The following is a 23993-nucleotide window of genomic DNA, read 5'->3' as shown; positions in this document are numbered from 1 at the left end:
TAAGCTAGCAGCCAGACATGGGATCCCTCTTACCCATACCCCCGCTGTGGGTCAGCATTCTCAATACTGAAGCCCCTGTTCTGTGGGTTTCCCAGGGGAGTCTAGGATGGTGTAACCCAGGCAGATCTGAAAACGTGGAGGACAGTACTACAGGCTGGGGGCCACTGTGGTATTCAGGGCACTTGTGCATGCACACTGCACCCACAAACAGCTGCAGCACCCTCACTTATGCTTTTTCTCCACTCTTCCAGGCATGTACATGCTCTAACACCTGGTCCTTCAAGGCTTCGACGCACAGTCCCATGCTTGCATACATGTGCCTGTGACCTTCTTCCTTTGGTTATAGCTGAAACACCAAAATCCACTCTCAAACCAGTGGACCTCTCTCATGTTCCTGAAGAATACTTCAGGCACCAGAGACATAGGGACCCAGTCTGAAGTACAGACTCCAGTAACAAACAGCCAAGGTTACAAATAAGCAGATGGGTAGGGGCCGGCGTAAGAATACAACCAACAAAAATCAGGACATCATGGCTTCATCAGCAACCTCCAAAATCAAGGGATATTCTAATTCATCTGAAACACAGGAAAATGATCTGAAATCTATGTTTATCCAGTTATTAGAGGCACATAAAGAGGAAACAAACAAAGCTCTCAAAGAAATACAGGCAAATATAGTCAAACAAATAGAGGCACGTGTAGAGGCACAAGTAGTGGCATATGGAGGGGAAATGAACAAAAAAGTAGAGACCATCATGGAATCCACATCCAAACAGATGAAGGAAATGATGCAAGACATGAAAACAGAATTAGAATCAATAAAGAAAACACAAACAGAGAAAACCCTGGAGCTGGAGAACTTAGGAAAGATCAGGAACTACAAAGGTAAACATCACCAACAGAATACAAAAGATGGAAGAGAGAATTTCAGGAACTGAAGATACAATTGCAGAAATTGACTCATCTCTCAAAGAAAAAGTAAAATAGGAAAAGTTCCAAACACAGAACATCCAAGAAATAAAGGACACCATGAAAAGACAAAATCTAAGAATACTAGGAATAGACGAAAAAGAAGATTCCAGGCTCCAAGGTCCAGAAAAAATTTCAAGAAAATCATAGAAGAAAATTTTCCACACTTAAAAAGAGATGCCCATAAACATATAAGAGGCCTACAGAACACCAAATAGACTAGACCAGAAAAGAAGCTCCTCACGTCATGTAACAGTCAAAACACTAAATCTACAGAACAAAGAAAAAATATTAAAAATAGCAAGGGAAAAAGGCCAAGTAACATATAAAGGTAGACCTATTAGAATCACACTAGACTTCTCAGCTGAAACTGTGAAAGCCAGAAGGGCCTGGACAGATGTCATGGAGATTCTAAGAGACCATAGATGCCAACCCAGACTACTATACCCAGCAAAGTTTTCAATTAACATAAAAGGAGAAAATGAAATATTCCATGACAAAACTAAACTTAAACAACATCTACACAGCAATCCAGCCTTAAAGAAGATACTAGAAGGAAAACTCCAATCTAAGGAAATCAACCACACCCAAGAAAACACAGGATATGCATAACTTCACAACAAAAAATTAAAAGAAAACAAGCACAGAAAGACAGTAACATCACTAACTCCATAGTAAAAGGAACTAACAGTCATTGGTCGCTATTATCTATCAACATCAACTGATCAAACTCTCCAATAAAAAGGCACAGACTAACGGAATGGTTGTGGAAACAGGATCCAACATTCTGCTGCATGCAAGAAACACACCTCTGTAACAAAGATAAACACTACCTCGGAGTAAAGGACTGAAAAAAGGTTTTTCAAGCAAATGGACACAGAAAACAAGCTGGAGTAGCTATCCTAATATCTAACAAAATAGACTTTCAACCAAAATTAATCAAAAAAGATGAGGAGGGGCACTCCATTTTCATCAAAGGAAAAATCCACCAGAGGACATCACAATCCTGAACATCTATGCACCTGCATTTTTAAATGAACCATTATTAAAGCTTAAATCACACATGGAGCTCAAGACCTTAATAGTGGGAGACTTCAACATTCCATTCTCACAAAGGGACAGATCATCTAGACAGAAGCTAACTAGGGTAAAAATGACCTTACAGAGGTCCTAAATCAAATGGACCTAATAGATGTCCACAGAACTTTTCACCCAAATTCAAGAGTATACCTTCTTTTCACAAAACTGTCTCAAAAACTGACCATATAGTTGGGCACAAAAGAAGCCTCAACAGATAAAAAAAGATTGAAATAATCCCTTGTATCCTATCAGAACACCATGGCCTAAAACTAGACCTTAACAACAACATAAATAACAAAAATTCTACATACACATGGAAACTAAACAATTCTCTACTCAATGACAGCTGGGTCTTTGGTACCATGCTTGTAGCAGCTTTATCCATAATAGGCAGAATCTGGAAACAACCCAGATGTCCCTCAGTGGAGGAATGGATACAGAAATTGTGGTACACAATGGAATACTACTCAGCAATTAAAAACAAGGAAATCATGAAATTTGCATGCAAATGGTGGGAACTAATAAAGATCATCCTGAGTGAGGTATCCCAGAAACAGAAAGACACATGGTATATACTCACTTATAAGTGGATATTAGACATAGACTATAGGATAAACATATTACAGTCTGTACACCTAAAGAAGCTAAGTAAGAACTCCTTCCTGGTAAGAGCTCAATACTCATTCTGAAAGGCAAACGGGACAGACACCGGAAGATGGAGAAAAGAGGGAACAAGACAGGAGCCTACCACAGAGGGCCTCATAAAGACTCTACCCAGCAGTGTATCAAAGCAGATGCTGAGACTCATAGCCAAACTGTGGGCAGAGTGCAGGAAATCTTATGAAAGAATGGAGTGATGAAAGGCCTGGAAGGGACAGGAGTTACACAAAGAGAGCAACAGAACCAAAAAAAATCTGGGCCCAGAGGTCTTTTCTGAGACTGATAGGCCAACCAAGTACCATTCATGGAGATAACCTAGAAAATACTTAGAAATATGAATACATTTTTAGAATAAATTTATATTAATATTGTTTAAAATTATTGTATCATGTCAATGAGAGAAGACTCTAACCTATATGACTATGAATCAACTATTATCTTAAAACAGTAGATACAATCTTTATTAATTAAATTCAAGAAATTACATTTTAATATTTTTCTGAATTTTATGGATGTATGGTAATAAATTATCTCTATAACCAGAAAACAGAAAGAACTGCTTTAACCATCTTTCCCACACAAATAAAACACTAATCCTTCTAATTAGAAGTCACCTCACAGTAGGGAAAAATACTTACTACTTCATCATCATCAGGAACTGGTTCATATAAGGATGGTACCCAAGCAAGAATATTGCAGTCCCTGCTACCACTGTAAAGTTCCTGTGATGCAGAAAGCAGAGACTGGTTAATTTACAGCTGGTATCAGGAGCTGTATCAGTTTTTGAAATTATTAGAGTAAGTAGGCTAATTGTTAGGTTATATTAATTCCATTAATTTAATTTCTATTCATTAAACAAAATATGATGATGCTCCTCAGTTTTTAAGTTAATGTCTTTAAAGTTAACGTCTTGCATGATGTTAGCACAACTTTGTTGAAATGCTACAAAGCCTTTGGCTGTATCCTGAGATTTCATTCTCCAAAAAGATCATACCAATGTACTTTCTATTGCTTACAGTATCAACTTACTGTCTTACTGGAATCTTTTCAGGAATAGCTGATATAATAGGAAGCTTTACTTTATATTTTAAAATAGTACCAGGATATATCAGTGCAGTGAGAAATCCAACAGAAATTCAGTATCTTAGCAGTTCTGTGAATACTTGTAAGCATGTTTTTAAGTGTTAGAAAAAGTAAAATGTATAATAGTTTTTCTTTGGCAAAACCGAAGCATCTACAATAAAGACTCCAATGAAGAAACCATAAGTGTCTATGAAAATAGGCCAAATATTCCACTTAGCTTACAGTTGTCTCCCTGGCTGCTCTTCACAAGCTTCAAAACCATCCTTGTGTGCTGAGACATTTACTGACTAGAAGGACCTGTGGCAGATGCAGTGTGTGCCGATACTTTATGGACATGCTATTTGCTCTCCACTGAACACCACTCACTCAACAAAACTGAAAATAAACACATAGTTTTTCTGATTTGCTCAGGTACTAAATCTGAGTCTGAAGCTAATAAAGTCACGGTATTTGGTGGCGAGTGGTGGCACATGACTGTAATCCCAGCACTTGGGAAGTAGAGGCAGGAGGGTCAGGAGTTTCAGATTATTCTTGGCTGCATAGCAAGTCTGGAGCCAGCCTGGTTCATATGAGGCCTTGTTCCAAAAGGAAAGAAGAACACAACAAAACAACATGGGCAGAGCACTTCACAGGTGAAGCCCATCCTAGCTTTCTGTCTGGTCAGGAACTGAGAGCAATCTCGGTCTAGTGTTCGTTCGTTTGTTTGTTGAGAGAGGGTTTCCTACTACAGCCCAGGCTGGCCTGCAACTTGCTATGCAGCCCAGGCCAACTTTGAATTCTTGACAATAATCCAGAATGCCTGGATTACACGTATTTGTGTGTCACCATTTCCAGATTACTTGGTATCTATGTATTTATGTATGTATGTGTGACCGTATGAATGCATGCATGTTTTACCTTTATGCATATATGTGTACCATGTGTGTGCCTGGTACATGAGGAGCCAGAGAGGGTGTCAGATTCCCTGAAACCAGAGTTAGAGATGGTTATGAGCCGCCATGTAAGTGCTAGGACCTGAACCCAGGTTCTCTGTCAGAGTAGCAAATGTTTCTCACTGCTAAGTCATCCCTCCAGGTCCCTCTTGGTACAGTTTTAACTTACTCTTAGACTACTATGATAAGATAAAAAGCTTCAGCCTAGAAGAAAGTCATACCTTGTAGTCAGAATATCTTGTTTAAAATTTTGGTTCTAAGTCGAGCACAGTGGTGCACACCTGTAATCCTAGCACTTAGGGAGGCAGAGGCAGGTGGATCTCTGTTAGTTCAAGGCCAGCCTGGTCTACAAAGCCAGTCCAGGACAGCCAAGGCTACACAGAGAAACCCTGTTTCAAAAAAACAAAAACAATTTTTTTTTTCTTGGTTGTGCCTCAGAGGGACCGATCCTTTGGTCCTTCAGATGACAAATTTCTTTGAACAGAGAACCATGGACGTCAACATCAACTTACAGATTTGGGGCAAGTCAAATCACATCTCTGATACTCTGGAATTCTTTTCTCAAAAACAGAAATATTTACTAGTTTATCGAGATACTGACTAGTCAGGAAAGACACTGGCTTCAGAGTTGGGAGGAAGGTCCTTGGAAGCCCCCTAAAGGTGCTGGGCTGAGGTAATGTGGTGTTGCTGAAGAGTTCTCAGAGTCACATGGGGGAACTGGTAGAGCAGCTAGTTACTGCCATCAGGATATTTAATTAGTCATACATGTTAACAAAACAACCAACACACACACACACACACACACACACACCAAGCTGAGGCTAGGGAGATAAATAAGCCGATTGCTATAAATAATCATGAGGAACTGAGTTCAATCAAGTCTCCAAAACCCATGTAAAAGAGCTGAGTGTGGTGACACACTGGTAAGCTGGGTGTTAGGGATCAGACAGAAGATTGCTAAGGATAGCCGGCTGTCAGAATAGCTTCAGGTTTGGTGAGAGATCCTGTCTAATAAACCAAAGCAAAGAGTGATACAGCAGGGTACCTGATGACAAACTCAGGCATCTATGCATGCTTACACAGGCATGGCATAAGTACCCACATGTGAACATATACCAGTCACACATTAAAAAAAAAAAAGCCTGACTCATAGTTAACATGAAAGAGAAAAGTAAGGATGTTAAAAAAATTCATAGGTATTATGACAATCTTCATTGCAAACTTGACTGGATTTAGAATCACACAAAAACACCTCAAGTTGTATCGGTAAGGGTGTTTCCAGAAGAGTTTACTTGTTGAAGCCCCACCATGGCTGTGGAAGGTATAGTCCAGCTGGCTGGCGTCCCAGGCTGGACACAGAGGGGAAAGCTAGCCAAGTCTCAGCATACAACCTTTTGCTTCCTGACTGCTGCTACAGAGACAGTGCACATGTCCCTGCTGCCCTGGCTCCTTCTCACCACCACAAACTGTGTGACCTCTCACCTTCAGCCCAAATAAACCCTTCCCTCATTAAGTTGCTTCTGCTCATGTATTCTGGTCACATTAAGAGGAAAAGTCACCAATATAAAATATTTAAGAAATATTGTGGAGCTGCTGGGGTTGCTCAGTAGGCACTCGATGGCTCACCTGCTGCTTCGCCCGATGACCTGAATTTGATCCCCAGGGCCATAGTATGAGGGGATAATCAATTCCTGTCCTCTGACTTCCACATACATGTTCTGGCATGTGCCCTCTCACACATAAATAAATAAATGTGAGAAATTATGTGAGTTGTATTAATTCAAAGGTGTACTTTTCCTGGTCATTTCAGTATCTAGCCACTATAAAGGCATACTTGTATCAGCCTCTGGCAGAAAATAAAGAAGTGAAATAACTAATTTCAGATTTCAATATAGTTACACGTAGATTGACCAAGGTATATGATATTGTGGATATATATATATATATTACATATTGTGGATATATATATATATATATATAGCTATAACATATGTCTGTTACATATATAACACACACACATATATATATAACATATATAATTGTGATCATAACATATAAGTTACTTAAAAGAGCATTCGTGAGAAAATATTTCATTCCATTACATAAACGGAGCTCATATTCAAAAGGAAAGACAATTAAATACCAATCAGGTGCACAATATTATATTGATTCATTTACATTCCCCTCTGAGATTTAGGCTGTACTACTCTCTACTAAAAAAATACTAGCTCAAAGGTGGGTTGATGTTATCATGTGTCAGAGTAGTAAAAGTATGTAACACTTGAGAATAGAACCACAATTTCCTGTTTTATACACTACTAAACTGGCGAGTCAGCCATCTAATCATTTTTAAATTCCCTTAAGTATCATTCTTACCTGGAAATCAGGCTGAAACACACAGCAGTCGACACTTTTATAATGTCCTTTAAGCATAGTCAGCCGCTCTCCCGAGTAAACTGCATAGACAGCAATGGTGCTACCATACGGAACAAAGACAAATTCTGAGCTGCAGCCATAGGAGACAGTGAACTTCAGTCCTTTCCTACTGTCGTTACACACTTTCCCATAGTTCACCTGCAGAATTAGAATTATAATGTTGCTCATTTTTTAAGCCCAAGTTTAAAAGGAAACAAAGACTGAAACAAATACTTCCTTTACTTCTTATGACACTCTATAGAAAGGGCCTTTAAACATAAAGAAACTAATATCTTAATAAAAAGGGCCAGTGATACGAATATACATTATATATTTGAGGAAACAGAAATTGTGATCAAACCCGCAAATGACATATGATGCAACAAAGAGAAACTTGAAGAATCATTTTCAATTTGTCAAATTTTAAAAAAAAATATTTTCTCTTTTTTCTTTTCTTTTTGGTACCTGAAGTCAAAACTCAGGCCCTCATGTATGTTACAGGAGACCTCTAACCTTACTGCAACCTCAGACTCTGGTCTGGCTAAAATTTTAAGAAACCTTCAATACTGGTAAAAAGTAAGGAGAACATATTATTGGTTCCATAATTTGGCTATTCCTTCAAAAAGGAAAGATGGTTTAATATAAAACAAAATAGAAAGTTGTCTCTTTTGGGTAGGCTGCACCCAGATGAGGCAACCACTCTAAGCACGCAGGCAAACAGCAATGGCACTGTTGCACAACCCTCATTTCTGTCAGAACTAACGCACTAAACAGTAACGCTGTTATTACTTCTTAATCTAGGCATTGCTCCTAAGGATTTGTTGTAAGGAAACGATTAAGCAGCAGAGAGTAATATGCCCAGAGGACTCAATGCAGCACAATGGCAACCACTGAAAGTGTTAAATTCCCATGGAGAGAAGCTTGTGCCTTTAGCCACCCCATGGCAGCTGTGGTGAAGTCCACTGAACAATGAACTTGGGTTCTGAAATCTATGTGTTAGAGAGTCATTTAGCCTTAGCCTCTAAATTCCATTCTTCTAATCTGCTAAATGGAAACGACACCATTTACCATAGTGTTATTGTAAAAACATGAATGAAATCATGCACATGGGAAATGAAGGTACCAGTTACATCCAGAATTATTAATTCCCACAACTTTTATATCCACTGATGAGCCACTATGGGAAGGAGTGGCTCAGGAAGCTAAAAGAGGTCCATAATTGGGAAGGGGGAGAGGGAAGAGCTTAGAGGTAAGGGAAGCACAGAGCACACATGATATGAAAGTAGGAGGGGATTACTGGTGGTTAAAATGAGAATGCGGAGAGGAACAGGAAAAGGAGGAAGAGGAGGAGGGAGCTCAGTTAATGAAAAGTAAGGTTGTATGAAAAAAATCCTTATGGAGACCTGTACTATTAAAGGAGCTTGGGGGAGGCAGAGGCAGGCAGATCTCTGTGAATTTGAGGCCAGCCTGGTCTACAAAGTGAGTCTAAGACAGGTAAGGCTACACAGAGAAACCCTGTCTTGAAAAACAAAAAACAAAACAAAGCAAAGCAAAACAAAACAAAACAACAACAACAGAAACACCCCAACACCAAACAAACAAAAAAAGAAGTTTGAACACAGGTACCATGCATGGACAATGCCTCCCACAGAAGACACAGTTGAATGAAAATCTCAGTGCCAAGAATGGTATACTTCCCTGCAAGTTACTGGTTGGCAAGAACCCAAGAGGCCTTAAAACAACAAAACTGTAGCCATTGCTCTTGCTTGCCTGTCATAATGGAATAACCCTATTGCTGAAGATGCTGTTCATTTTGGATACAGTACATAGAGAAACCAACTTAGAACTGACCCAAAATCTTCATCTATGCTAGCAAGCTTTCAGTGTTAGAAGGTGCTATGCAGGTTGCAGGCTGCTGGGGGAGAAAAGTCTAACAGCATGGTCTGGTACTTTGTGTTTGATTGTAAATTAATTTGTTCTCCAAAGTCTGCTTGCTGTCTTTTATCAGCAGACACTCATGTACCCTAAAATGACATTAATGACCTTGCCCAAGAAATTATTCATGATTGGCTAATTAAAAGGCCTAAACCAGGGAAGGGTAGAATGGTGTAGGTGTGGCCAAAGATCATGGGCTTTGAGGGGAGGAGGATCATGGGAAGAAGAAAGTACAGGTATTGGAAGAGGAAGGAAACAGGGAGCTTTGATGGGTTACTATGGAAAGAAGTACATGGCCAGCATGGATGGAGGAATATGGTCCAGATGAGAGAATAAGCAAGTACTTATGGAATTATGGATGGGAAGTAGCCTGGATAGATATTATTACAGCAGATGGCCTGGATGCAGCTGGAGGCAGAGGTAATTTAGAGGGTTAATATCTGTCCTAACCCAAGTAAGATAAGGCTATTCTAAAATCTATCAGGTATCTTTGTCTTTTATTGATTATAATAGCAGGTTAGATAATACTGCCATAATAATTACAGGGCTAATAGCAAATATTATTAGACCATACTTATATACTAACTGCAACAGGAAAAGTCATTATTGGTATTACTCAATGATACACCCTCAATGAAACAATACCAACCTGCCATGGACAATGTGTCCACTGGTGCCATAGTGGCATGAAAGATCTAAGGGTAATAAAACATTTTCTAAGTAAGTGGATTTGAGGCCACCATTGTTGCAAACCCAGTCAAAAGACCATGGCTGTGAAAATCATACCTCCTTGTGGGGACCTACTACCATTGTTTTACTTAATGGACATACTATCACACAGCCTTCTAACTATTTATGTTTATACCCAGAGATCAGTGCTGCTCTCAACCTTGCTTAGAGAAACTTCTTTCTGCAGTGGGCAGCAGCGAATGCAAAAACTCATAACTGATCACAGCGCTGAGAGTGACTGGTGCATGTTTAGCCTTACATGGGACACCTGTATTAACCCTGTAAGAGTTAGGAAACATCCCAGAAAGAGGGCAGAAAGAAGAGAGCACATGGAAAAGCTAAGTAATCTGAGCAACATATCTTGGCTAGTAAATGTCAGACTCAGAAAAAGAAAAAAAAGTAAATGTCAGACTCAAATACCTCAAATACTGTATCAAAACTATACAACTAAACCACCGAAACATTTTATTATATAATATTTTTCTTTCACTGTATGAAGTGGTGATCATAGCACACTGCAAGACAATTAAGCACATGGTGTCCTGAAAGCTTCAAAAGTAGAGTAGAAGAATCAAAGACAGGGTGCGCCTCAGATGAACCTTGAAAGCTGAGAAATAGCAACAGGAGGGCTATTCTAAAGCAAAGCTGGCAGTCTGGGCAGCAGAACAGAAGGGCAAGGGAGTACGGCAAATCTAAATACCTGGAAGGAATGCAATACCCTAAAGATGGGGAAGTGGGAGAGAGAGCTAGAACTTGCACAGCAGGCAAAGGCATTCAGTTGACAGTGCAAAAACTTGGAGTGAATACTGCCAAGGAGAGAAGCTAGAACAATTAGGGTGTTAGAGTAACCGATCAGAGAAGAGCCTAGCCGGGACACTGCAAGACACAGGAAAAAGACCCAAAGAGAAAGCAGCAGCACAGTGGGAGGCTTACAGTGGTGTCAATGGGCAAAGAAGAGTCTTTGTTCTCTGACATTATCAGTCACAATACAACAGATAACACCAGTAACTGAACAGACATCACCAATACCTACTTTGAATTCTTTTTTTTGTTGTTGTTGTGACAAATTAGTCTCTTTGTGATCTTTCCCTGCAGGAATCTGCTCTGTATTTTAAGGCATGGTGTCCAGACTTCAGTCTACAAACCATGGGGAAATTACATCACAAACCATTAAGGATCCATTAAGGGTTGTACCAGGAGAAATTTTTAAAAATTCTATTTCTATTTATTATTATCTAAAAAATAAAAAATAAACTTTACTAAGCTTAATATGTAGACTTGAAATTTGTATATAATTTATAAAGAAAAGTGTACTTACACATTCTTACACAAGGCAAAAACATACAATTACCACATTCATTCTGGCCCCTACTTGGCAGCTCAGCACTACTTTTTAAATTTGCAATTATTTTTTTAGGCAGCCAATATCCTTGATTTACAAAGTGTTGACACCAAGATGGAAAAGAGTATTGATTAAGTAAATCACCCAACACTCTCAAAATTACTAAAAAGCAGAATTCGGTTTTTGACCTGACAAGCCTTTAACATTTAAAGGCAGGGTTTCTCCCCAGAGTTGACTTTTCTTGGATCAGTGTCTTGAGCCCCTCAAGTGTCCTTTATAGGAGAGTGTCTAAGTTAGCTTCATTATGTCTTCATGAATAACATACTTTGATAAAGTTCATTAACAACCCTATTTCCCATTCTAAAGTGGATATAGACTTACTGGCAAGATCGGAAAGCATGAGGACCATCTTTAATAAGGAGACAAAAGTAGAATAAAACCGTATTAAATATGTGCATGTGCTCAGTTCCATTTGTATTTATCATAACGAGCTTTGACACATGGAGTAGAACATTTTCCAGTGTGATCCTATCATTTTTTCCTAGCTGTCACTCTCCTAAGCCTTACACAGGCCTCCAAGGCCCTGCTGCTTGGGTGTCCTGTACTTCCTGTTACTTTCTTCCTTTTACTGTCTGGATTTCAACACAAAAGCTCCCAGTTGTTCCCACAGAATTCATCATGCTACCATATCAGTCTCTGCACATTTTTCCTTTCTTTCCCTAGATTAACTCTCAAGTAGCTGATGAGTCAAGTCTTTTACTTCCTCTAGGTCAAATGTAACTTATATTTTTGGTTGTGAGCCTAGCCTTTAACAGCTGAGCCATCTCTCCAGCCCAAATGGCAACTTCTCAACTAAGTCTAATTTGACTGTCCTGTTTGTCTTTTAAGTTTTTCCTTAGATAGGGTCGTGCTTTGAACACACTAGCTAGCCCAGCCTTGGGCTTGCTTTTCCTTTCTCCAGTTTCATTTTAATGCTCATCCATGAACTGACTGATCTTGGTTTTTTAAATCCTTCCTAGAATGGAAGCTTCCCAAGACTAGGCAGGCGTCCCTAGGCTTTGTCTATTGCTGTAGAGTCCTTCTTGGCACATAAGTAAGTGCTGAGTACATTCTTACTAAAAGAAGAGAGGAAAGAAAGAGAAGAAGGCTGATCAGGGCCATGGAATAACACAGCACTGGAAGAGTGTACGGTATGAACCACTGCCCGAGGTTCTTGCCCGAGACAGACAAAGAGCCACTCTAGCAATTAGGCAGCTAAGTGGTAGAGAGCTTGCCTGACAGACAGAAGCCTCTGGATCTGAGGCTATCATCACATACACAAAAGGACACTCTTATCAGTACTCAGCATTACAAATACTAGTGTTAATATTAGTAATCAAAGTGACCCCTCAAGTATTTTAAAGAGAACTATTAGCTACAAAGGATAGGTAAAGAAAGGGATCTGATTAGTTAGAAATGTAAACTTTGACTGTTGGTAACTTCATCTGTACCAGCAGTTCTCAACCTTTTAATTAGTAGCATTAAGGTGCACTTCCACTACAGCCGTGCCATAGTGAGAAAGCAGGATGTGCCAGGCATGCCAGGTGGAGGAGCTTGCTTGGACTTGAGAATTCTACATTATCTTTTAAAATATAATAACAGCTGTGATTCGTGTATATAGAAAAGTACAAAATGTACATCACAGATCCAATAATTGAAAGGGTCCTTTATGTCCTCTTACCAGGGTGTTGTCCCCGCTGGAGCTATTCCAGAGCCGCATTCGGTTATCTGTGCCAATGGTGAGGAGGTGAAGCCCGTCACTTGTAAAACATAAGCCATTAACTTTCCCATTGTGAGCAGTGTTGGCTGCAGTGAAAACACATTTGGTTTATATTTTTCTGTTAACATGTATCTAAATTCATTAAAGAATGACTAATGAGGGTGTCAGGACAGCCAGAGCTACATAGAGAAGCCCTGATGCTAAGACTCACAGCCAAACTTTGGGCGGAGAGCAGGGAGTCTTAGGAAAGAGTGGGGAAATAGAAGGACCCAGAGAGGAAAGGAGCTTCATAAAAACAAAAAAACCAACAAATATGGGCCCATAGGGGCCTGCAGAAATTGATGCCCTAACCAACGACCATACATGAAGAGGACCTAGAACCCCTGTTCAGATGCAGTTGATAGGCATCTCAGTTTCTACGTGGATTACCTAGAAAGGAGAGCAAGGGCTGTCTCTGACATGGAATTTGTTGCCTGCACTTTGATCACTTCTCCCTAGTGAGGCTGAGGAGGGGCTTGCCAGGCTGCAGAGGAAGAAGATTTAGGCAGTCCTAATTAGACTTGATAGGCTGGGGTCAGATGTTCCGGGAAGAGGGCATCCCCTTTCTGAGGACTAGAGGATGGGAATATGGGGGAAAGGAAGGAGGGTAGAACTGGGAGGAGATGAGAGAGGGGGCTAAAATAGGGATGTAAAGTGAATAAATTATAAAAAAGAAATTTAAATTAAAAAAAAAAACAGAAAACAGAAAAAGAATGAAAAATGAATCACTTAAAACACAAGTTGATCATAAATTAACCATAAAGGTTGGAGATATATATAATAAGCTCCATCAAAAGAACCATGAATACAGAGGAAAAGAATAAGCAAAAAAATTATTACATATAATTTTTTCAGTAAGTAGTCTGTGCTAATAAATTCAATTAAATGTATAGTTTAATATCAAAACTTTAAACACTTTTCAGCCCTTTTATATATTTCCCTCTGAACTAGAAATCACTTGACAAAGTATTAAAAATCTAAAATGGCAGTGCATGCCTGTAACACTAGCACTTGGAAGGCAAAGAGGGTCATTTGTTTTAGGCCAACCTGGGTTCAATTCCCAGCATTATCAGAGAGAAAAGAAATAAAGAAAAGAAGAAAAAGTATTAGTGTTTTCTATCACTAATTTAGCAGAGAATAAAATAAATAAAAAGTTATATCACTTTTAAATTCGAAAAAAAAAGAACCTAGAGAGTTATCCCATTTCATGACATGTTCTAATTATACTTTTATATATATACTAATACAATATACTTTTAGTCCAGAGGTAATGGACACTGCTACCCAGGAATTAAATCCCTTATAAAAACACAACTGAGCTGCAATATCACGGGGATTGCACCTAACTTACACTGACCACAACTTGTAGTTTTTATGGTGACATGAAAGCAAAAAACATCACTATTTCTTGAATCTACTATAGCTATCTGTGCAAAAGGGAATCTGCATGGTTAGTTTTAAAGGGAAAGTATTTGCAAACCAATTTTTTTATGTTTGAAACTCTGGAGGCAAAAGCAGTCCACATAGTTATTTGTATCTTGAGAGAAAAAAAAACAAAACAAAAACCAAGTAAGTTTGATTCAGTAACTGATTCATGATGAAAAAGCGGGTTTTAATTCGCTAATATATATTTGTTACTTGATTTCAATTAAAAAATACCATAGGAATTACTGTACTTCTATCTTAATGTGGTCTTCATTACCTGATTCAACAGCTTGTGACTTTTTCCCATTATGCTGATCAAGAGTAAGCAAGCATCCCGATGCTCTCCTCACATCCCATAATTTTACTCTACTGTCAGCACTGAGGAAAAAAAAAACCAATAACTCTTATATTGAAATATACAGCTAGGATAACTCCACTCTTTGCCAGCATTTTACTATTACCACAAATATTTCACTATTACCACATAAAATAGCGAAAAGGTAGCAAAGAAAGGTAATCTTTCTTAACAGATAACAAGGTCAAAATTTTGCTTCTGTCCAAAGTTGTATCATGATAAGTATGACTTACTTTCTGTTACTTCTCAAATGCTAGCTAGATCATCAAGCAGTTAAGGACTCTCATTGCTTAAGCATTTATTTAGCACCAATTTGGTGTTTCTTGCTTTTTATATCAAAAGTTTGAAAATAAGATATATAATAAAGAATTTGATGTAGTTTCATTTGCTTTTTGACCTCAAAAAAGTCTTCAGTAGAAAACTACATTTAACAACTTCTAGAAGCTAGACACTTTACTTTCTTTCAAGTAAAACAACATGTATAATTTATCCTCCAAAAATCACCCGTGAACAAAAAAACATAAGGTATTTTGGTGTAACTCTAACCAAGCAAGTGAAAGACTTGTATGAAAGAAACTTCAAGTCTCTGAAGGAAGAAATTCAAGAAGCTATCAGAAGATGGAACGATGTCCCATGCTCATGGCTTGGTAGGGTTAACACAGTCAATGCAATTCCCGTCAAATTACCAACACAATTCTTTACAGACCTTAAAAGAAAAAAAATTGCTGAAACAATCCTCTACAATAAAAGATTGTGTGGAGGTATCTCCATCCCTGATCTCAAGCTGTACTATAGAGCAACAGTAATAAAAATGGGGCTGGCATAGAAACAGAATGGTGGATCAACGGATTCAAAAAGAAGACCCAGAAATAAACCAACACCTACAGACACCTGAATTTTGACAAAGAAGCCAAAACCATACAATGGAAAAAGGATAGCATCTTCAACACATGGTGCTGGTCTAACTGGATGTTTACATGTAGAAAAATACAAATAGACTCATCTCTGTCTATCACCCTGCACAAAACTAAAGTCCAAGTGGATCAAAGACCTCAACATAAAATCAGACACTCTAAATTTGTTAGAAGAAAAAGTGGGGAAGAGCCTTGAACTCACTGGCACAGGAGACAACTTCCTGAACAGAACACCAACAGCACAGGCTCTAAGGTCAACAATCAATAAATGGGACAAGAAACTGAAAAGCTTCTGAAAAGCAAAGGACACTGTCAACAGAACAAAACGACAGCCTACAGACTGGGAAAGGATCTTCACCAACCCTATATCTGACAGAGGGCTAATATCTGGGATATATGAAGAACTAAATATACCAACAAACCAAATAATCCAATTTAAAAACCGGAGTACAGAGCTAAGCAGAGAATTCTCAACAGAGGAATATCGAATGGCAGAGAAACACTTAAAGAAATGCTCAACATCCTTAGTCATCAGGGAAATGCAAATCAAAACAACTCTGAGACTCCATCTTACACCTATCAGAATGGCTAAGATTAAAAACTCAAGTGACAACACATGCTGGTGAGGTTGTGGAGAAAAGGAACCCTCCTCCATTGCTGGTGGGAATGCAAACTTGTACAACCACTTTGAGACACCAGAAACAGTGGAAGAGAGGAAATAGGATGAGAGCCTACTCCAGAGGGTCCTCTGAAAGGCTCCACCCAACAGGGGATTGCGTAGATACTGAGATTCACAGCCAAACTTTGGGCAAAGTGCAGGGAGTCTTATGAAAGAAGGGGGGGGGTGATGGTGACAGAAGGACATGGAGGAAACAGGAGTTCCACCAGGAGACCAACAAAGCTAAAAAATCTGAGCCCGGGGGTCCTGCAGAGATTGATGCACCTTCCAAAGACCATACATTGAGAGGACCTAGACCCCCTGCTCAGATGTAGCCGACTGACAGCTCAGTCTCCATGTGGATTCCCAAGTAAGGCGAGCAGGGGTGCCTCTGTCATTAACTTGGTTGCCTGTTCTTTGATCACTTGCCCTGGGGATGCGGTCTTACAGGTCACAGAGGCAGAGGATCCAGGTAGTCCTGATGAGACTTGATAAGCTATGGGCAGATGGCAATAGTGGAGAACTCCCCCTTTCAGAAGATGGAGGGTGGGACTGGGAGGAGTTGAGGGCGGGGGCTTCAATCGGGATATATAATGAATAAATTATGAAAAAAATTAAAATAAAAAAATCACCCAGTGATGACATGTACTCTCAGATTCATGACCTCCTAAAGATCTTAATAATATTCTTTACAAACTCTTAATTTTGCATATGTGCATACATGTGCAAGTGTGTACATGAGTGCATTGCAAATGTCAAAGGACAACTTGTTCTTTTCTCCATAGCAGGCTTGGCAGCAAGCATCTTCACCATTAAGCCATCTTACCAGTTGGATTCCTGATGTTTGGATTCCTATGGCTTGGTGTAGCTGTAGTCAATTTCCTGAACTGAGTAGAGCTGTCCAGAGGTTCTATGAACTTGTAGCCCGCCTCTCCCTGACAGCCTACCATATCTTTACTACCTCTCCCTCCAGTGACTACCCCACCCTCACACTGTTCCACCTCCCTGAGGGCAAGTAGCCCTGTTCTCTTCCTGTACTCTTACTGAAGGTCTACTGCTGTAAGGATTTCATGATGTTCTGCAGGCACCAATCTTTCCTCCTTTAGATCAACCAGCAACTTTAGTACAATACTTGGAACGGGTTGAAGCTATTAAATACTAATAAACTAAATCAATGGATAGGTGGGTTAAAGAAACTGAAAAAATGACACTGTTAAGTGAGTGTTGTACTTCCCTGTAGGGAAATTACACAATAGCTTCACTACCAGTGCCAGCAGATCCGTGTCACTTCAGAGACTCTCCTGCTTTCCCTTTGTTGTAAAAGGCGAATGCCTCCAAGATCATGCCATGAAGGGCACTGGGTAGTCAGTTTACCAGGTAAGGTCTGTGGCCCCAGTGTAAGGACATGAGTGTAGGTCCTCTGCAAGGCCAAGTGCAGCTGTGTACCCCGTAACCCAGAGCTGAGGACACAGAAACAAGCCGGCCACCTACCTAAACTGATGAGCTCAAGGTTCAGTCCAGGGATTCTCAATGAATACAGTGGGAAGGCACCAACCCGTGTCAGCCCATGGCTTACACTCACAGACGTGTGCACCTGCACACATACCACACACACACACAAAAGATGCAAAGGAAATTTTCTTTGCTGATAGAATTTGAAATTTGTTACTCAATATTTCATTTTCAGTTACTAACAACCATATATGACAAAATATGTATCGAATGAAAATGTAATCTTTCAAAAGGCTGCTAATTACTAATATTAATAGTAAAACAAAATATATTATACTTTACCTTGCTGTTGCCAAGATATAGTCATAGCGTGGTGACCAGGACACTGCCAATATTTCCTGTCTGTGACCTACAAATACAAGTGTATAAAAAGTCTTGTAAAATATTTAAAAAAGAAAACAAAACAATAAAAATAAGGAGTCAATAATTTTGCCTGATTCAGAAAACAGCAAGGATAAATAGTGGTGAATAGATATGATTACTTCTTCAACTTGCAGTGTCTATGTTTAAACACTAATGTGAGATTTGTTGGGAGTTTTTAACCGAGGACTTTTAAGATAGAAGAAATGGCTTCTGCTTTGGAAAAAATACAATTACTAATTTGTATCATTCAGTGCACATAACTGAGGCACCTACCAACAGAAATACATAGCAATAAAACATAAGCATTTTAAAGAAATATGAATATTTTATAATTCTTACAAAATTATAACAGAAAAAAGAAAAAACTCTTGACTGAAAAAAGCATTTTTAACAGTTCTAGTTCTAGAGAACATAGATGATAAACCTGTAGAATAGTTTTACCTAATGGAAGTATTCAAGTCAGAAATTTTTACTTGCCTAACTTTTTAATCAACAGAAATTACTGATAATACATAAATGCCACCCATTGGGCTGGAGAATTGGTGCATTTCTGAATTAGGTTCCAATATTTCATTGTTTAGAATTAGATGATATAATATGGATAAAATTAATAAAATTATTTATATTAATATACTTTCCACAAAGTATTGCTTTTAACACTTTTTCTCAAGTATCTGTACTGAGGGAAAGAGATTTAACTATGAAGAACAAAGCCTTCTCATTAGCCGCATTATCGAGCAGTGGTCACAAGACACGGCTGACTATGCCAGTTTGATTCCTTGTCCAGTGTTTAAATGTAGAAACAGCCGAAGGCTTCGAGCTGGATTTCCTACTTTCCATATCCCCTGAGTTTCCCTTGTGGTCATTGTTCATATCAATGTCTTAACAGTTCAGTTTCCCAAGAATAATACACACAAGGACTTTTATTTCTCTGTTGACTTAACGACTAGTACAAAATGTATCAGTCATGTCATTTACAAAGGACACATTGTTAGTGATGTTTCTTTTTACTGAGCAGCTTACTCAAAGTAGTAGTTTGTTGTTCCAAATTAAAAAAATAAAATAAATTACCCTGTAGAATGTGAGAACAGGATCCAGACTTTAGGTCACAAAGTTGCACTTTGGGTCCTCTAGTACCAACTGTTAAAAGATGAAAAGGTTTTATATAACACTTATTATAAATTATAAAAAAGATCTCAGCAAATTATCACTCATAATCACAACATTTACAAACATCTAAGCCATCTTTATTGTTTATGACTAGGGAAATGTCTGCACTTTATTCAGAGCAGAACTGTGTTTTCCACTGCTTAGTCTCACCCTATATATAGCAGTGCAGATTTGTACAGGTTGTAGGGCTGTGCAGAGACAACCGAGAAGTAACTTCAGTGAGAATCACGAGGGAGCCTCTATCACATACGCATAGCATTCTAGTGTATGTATCATTCTTTGCCACTTTATCACATGAAATCATTCAATCTCAACAGCTCAGATTTCCCAAGTTAGTATTCTTGCTGTCCCTCCAACTGCTAGAGACAGCTCCATACCAACTTTGGCTCAGGCTGAACGGATCTTGAAGACTATTTAGCATCTGGCTCTTAGAGATGAAGCAGCTACTTGATGTCTGCCTGTGAGGAGACTCATGCAGTGCCCAGGAATAACAGAATCCTGGGTACTGGATACCTGATATTAGGTTAACATTTTTTTCTTCTTTATGCATAGATTGTTGTTGTTGCAGGATTCATATAAATGCCCATTTGCTTTCAATCACAGTGTTAAAAAGAAAGACGTTTTCCTTTTATTGTGTTGAGCTGTAAGTTATCAAATTTAAAAATTGCATTTATTTATTTAGTGTGTGTGAGAAAGAGAGAGAGAGTATGTGTTGAGGTCAGAGCTGCTGCTATAGTAGCTCTGTCCTACCATGTGGGTTCCAGGGATCAAATTCTAGGCATTAGGCTTGGCAGCAAACAGCCCTACCCACTAGGTAGCAACTAGCCAGTCCAAGCTGCCGTATTTTGTTCATATAAAATAACTAAAAGTTTATTGACTTAAAAGAACTTAGGAAACAAATACATATTTTCTGAAAGAAGCAAACCAAAGGAAAGAAGAAAGGGGAGAAAGAGAATTGATACTGTTTGAATCCTAGCCATTAGCATGTGTTGGAGTTAACTAGAGTATAGTGTTTAAAGAAATCTTTACCTGGGTTAAAGTTTTTCTGTCAAACTTAACTAACTCTAAAATTGGAGAGTTTCCATATGCTAAAAGACAAAGAATGTGTACATACCTGCTACCAGACAGTGCTTGGTGGCTCCTGGTGACATGTGATGACTGTAAACTGTTTCCTCAAAATGAAAGACATCTGCAGCCTATTAATCAAGAGAAGTTAAAACTGTAAAACCAAAGCAAGCTAAACATATTTTAGATGGACTGTTAGCAATTTATTAGCTAAAATGTAAGAAATCCAGGAGAGACAAGCCTCTGGCTCAGCATCTCTCTCTGGCAGGCTAGCATCTCCATTAATGAGCTAGTTGGCTCTGACTCTCAGTGCCACCTGGCCCCAGCTCCCATCCCATGATGCTAATCATACCTTTGAAATAATAAACTGCAGTTGTATGAAACGCAATATCTCCTTTTGGCTTTCTTTACCAACTACTCTAGGGCTCTTGAACATGTCCCAGAATCCCTAGCATTCCTTCCTGTCCACTGTAAAGTCTGACACATCCAACACCACTCTCTCTGTTTGTTGCTGTCCTATTTGTCAAAACCTTTACCCTGAATACCATAAAATATCTTCTTTTTTGAACTTACTGCTGCATTCATGTACAAAAAGCTGGTAAGCTTTTTTCTGCAGTACCAATGAGTAAAGATAGTCAGACATCTCTGCTACGGTACTGCCAAAGCAGCTACTAGCCAAGGTGCCTATATTCTTTTTTTTTAATTTTATTTTATTAATTACACTTTATTCACTTTGTATCCCCCATAAGCCCCTCCCTCCTCCCTTCCCGATCCCAGCCTCCCTCCCCCTTCTTCACCAATGCCCCTTCCCAAGTCCACTGATAAGGGGGTCCTCCTCTCCTTCCTTCTGATCTTAGTCTATCAAATCGCATCAGGAGTGGCTGCATTGTCATCTTCTGTGGCCTGGTAAGGCTGCTCCCCCCTCAGGGGGAGGTGGTCAAAGAGCAGGCCAATCAGATTATGTCAGAGTCAGTCCCTCTTCCCATTACTATGTAACCCACTTGGACACTAAACTGCCCTGGGCTACATTTGTGAAGATGCCTATATTCTAATAGCACTTTATTTACAAGAAGACATGCCAAGTCAGAGCTTACTGTTAGCCAGGCTCTGCTTTACTCAGGCAGACCCTGTGGTAGAAGAGCACTCACTGTACGCATTCTTTAGTAACGACTATCTCAGCCTACAGAGCACTGTCTTACTAAACCAGTTGTCTGCACCACCCTGCAGCATTGCCAGCTTTCTCCACTGTCCACAGGTATCTCTACTCAAGTCACAACAGGTGCTCAGATCTTTTAGTTCAAAGAGAAGAGCCACTACCTCAGAAATCTCCCAATCTCGTATGCAGCCAGTCACTTTTGCTTGAGCTTTCTGATCTTCATTTCTATCGTGGAAAAAGTCGTTCCCCATTTCACAAGCTAATCTCTCTGCCTGTGTTCAGATCCCCTCAACACCGGGGTGATCTCAATCTACAGGTTAGCTATGGATTATCTCCAATTACTGTCCTTACTGGCTCATTCCCAGCAGTACTGAAAGCCAAGTCTTCTTAATATCTATTCCCCAAGACAAAATAAACAAAGCTTTTATTCCACCACCCCTTAATTTTCTTTCCTCACCTTTTAGGGTCCCCTTATCATTTCTTAACTCACTGCAATCTTAGTTTTGTTTTAATATTCTTATTTACACTACTCTTCCACTATCACTAAGAGCCTCATTAATCTATCTGGTTTTTCACCCCACTGTCCTTGAATCAGTCTTTTCCCGGCTTCCAGTGTTAAGACATACTGGATGTGCCGCTTACTCTGAGGCCATTCCTTTTCATTACTTTGCAGGATTTGTTGCCACTTCTTTTGTCCTATAAACCCTGGTCATCCTTAGGGTTTTGTTTTTATTTTCTTCAACCAAATGTTATTGACTTAAAAATTTCTATTTTCAGAGTAGACCTCACTTCTGAATCAGATCCAAACCGATCAGTTCCTGGGTTATCTCCAGATGCATTTACTGCAAAGCCCTCCAATATAATACTTACCTAATTCCCATTTCAGGATACGGGAACCATGCTTGTGTGTGTTTTTGTTGCTTCTGCTCTGAGGCAGGCCTTGTTCTACAGCCCAGGTTAAACTCACAAGACAGGGCAAGCTGGCGCCAAACTCATGATTTCCCTGCCTTAGCCTCCCAGATACTAGAATTATAGGCATATGTTGCTATGACCAGCCGCTGCTATCTCTTAAATGCTATCTAATGTCCCCCTTCTCAGTGGCTTGCTATACATAAAGAAAACAAACCAAGAGTGAAACATTTATAAAGTTTAATTTACTTTTATAAATCTTTCTGTTCTCTGAGAATCAGCCTATCAGATTCTAGATTCCTTAGCAGGTTTTCAAACCCTTTAAACAGAACTTTGCTGGTTTTGCCAATGGAGGATTAGTTGGGTTACAAGATACTGTGGTTCAAAATGGGAAGTTCATGAGATGCATTTAATCTTTACTATATATGTTGGAATTCATTTTGTTTTTGTTTGTTCTTAAGACAGGATCTTATTACATAATCCTGGCTGGCACAGAAGACAGGAAACAACAACTCTGAAGAGAAGCCACATGGACAGAGAGGTTTTACAGGTAGGAAGATATAAAGCTGAAGGGAAGTAGTACTATACATTAAATTTCATTAGTTTTCATATAATTCTCATCTCTACTACCTATTTTTATTAACCTACATTATAAAAACTTTCTTTTCCTGCATGTTTTTAGATCAAAAGGGGAAAAGTTTAATTCTATTCCTTAGCTCAAAGTAAATAAAGAGATTTGCTAAGGTTTTGAGTGCTGATTATGTTCTGGGCATTGTGCTAGGTGTTCTATGTATGTTGGCTCATGCTCTTCTCAAACCATTCTAGAAGGGGCCATCTTTGCCCTCATTTACAGATGAGGGAGCAGAGATGCAGGGTGCTTTGGCATTATCCCACTGTCAGGGAGGGAATCAGCAGAAGTTAGGTAACGAGGATAAAAACCCGACTACCTAGCTCTCCTTAACCATACTGCTTTCATATCTGACACACAGAACATCTTAGCAAAAAACTAATCACTATGGTTCAGGATTCCATAGCAATTTGGAAAGGTTTTAATATACTTACCTGCAATGTATTTGTGTCCCATACTTTTAGAGTTTTATCAAAAGAGCTGGATGTGAACATGCCTGTGTCATGAGGATACCACTGAACAGTCTCCACACTGTATTTGTGAACATCAGGATGGCTTCTACAAAACAGCAATCAAAACTTAAGAGACTGCTGACCTAGGTGAGTTACAAAGACAGATTATGAAAAAGAAGCAGGCTCAGGTAGGAAGGTGCAGATTGCTACACCGACATCACACATCCTTGTCTTAGCTATTCAGATGGGGAAAGAGGATGTCTAGGCATTTCCAGATTCAGTTCCCACAGTGAGATGTGGAAGCCTGCCTTCTCCTAAGGCACGCCATATGGGATATCCCCACTCCTATGTTGGATACAGTATGGGGGTTGGGGGGAAGAGGGTGGGGGGAGAGGGGAAACTACAGTGGACTGCTTTCACTTTGGAGGTGGCAGTGGCTTTTC

At 39.3% G+C, this 23993-nt stretch overlaps 1 protein-coding gene across 8 annotated transcripts in view; it reads right to left on the bottom strand.

The window, feature by feature from the left end:
* Ercc8 (ERCC excision repair 8, CSA ubiquitin ligase complex subunit) overlaps positions 1-23993 on the bottom strand; it is a 44449-nt gene that overhangs the window by 5641 nt on the left and 14815 nt on the right. For 7 of the 8 annotated variants that reach the window (XM_021632756.2, XM_021632757.2, XM_060385696.1 and 4 more), the window contains 8 exons: positions 23533-23656; positions 20455-20536; positions 19242-19310; positions 18090-18156; positions 14646-14746; positions 12866-12990; positions 7101-7298; positions 3348-3431 (listed from right to left, as the gene is read on the bottom strand). In XM_021632756.2, coding sequence (XP_021488431.2) covers positions 3348-3431; positions 7101-7298; positions 12866-12990; positions 14646-14746; positions 18090-18156; positions 19242-19310; positions 20455-20536; positions 23533-23656 — 850 coding nt within the window. The remainder of the gene's footprint in view (positions 1-3347; positions 3432-7100; positions 7299-12865; positions 12991-14645; positions 14747-18089; positions 18157-19241; positions 19311-20454; positions 20537-23532; positions 23657-23993) is intronic. The other variant, XM_060385699.1, reaches the window with a different exon arrangement.

This window comes from Meriones unguiculatus, chromosome 6 (genome assembly GCF_030254825.1).
Source record: "Meriones unguiculatus strain TT.TT164.6M chromosome 6, Bangor_MerUng_6.1, whole genome shotgun sequence".
Classification (NCBI taxonomy): Eukaryota; Metazoa; Chordata; class Mammalia; order Rodentia; family Muridae; genus Meriones; species Meriones unguiculatus.
Note: the sequence above shows the minus strand (reverse complement) of the source record. Positions and strands in the feature narration are given on the sequence as shown.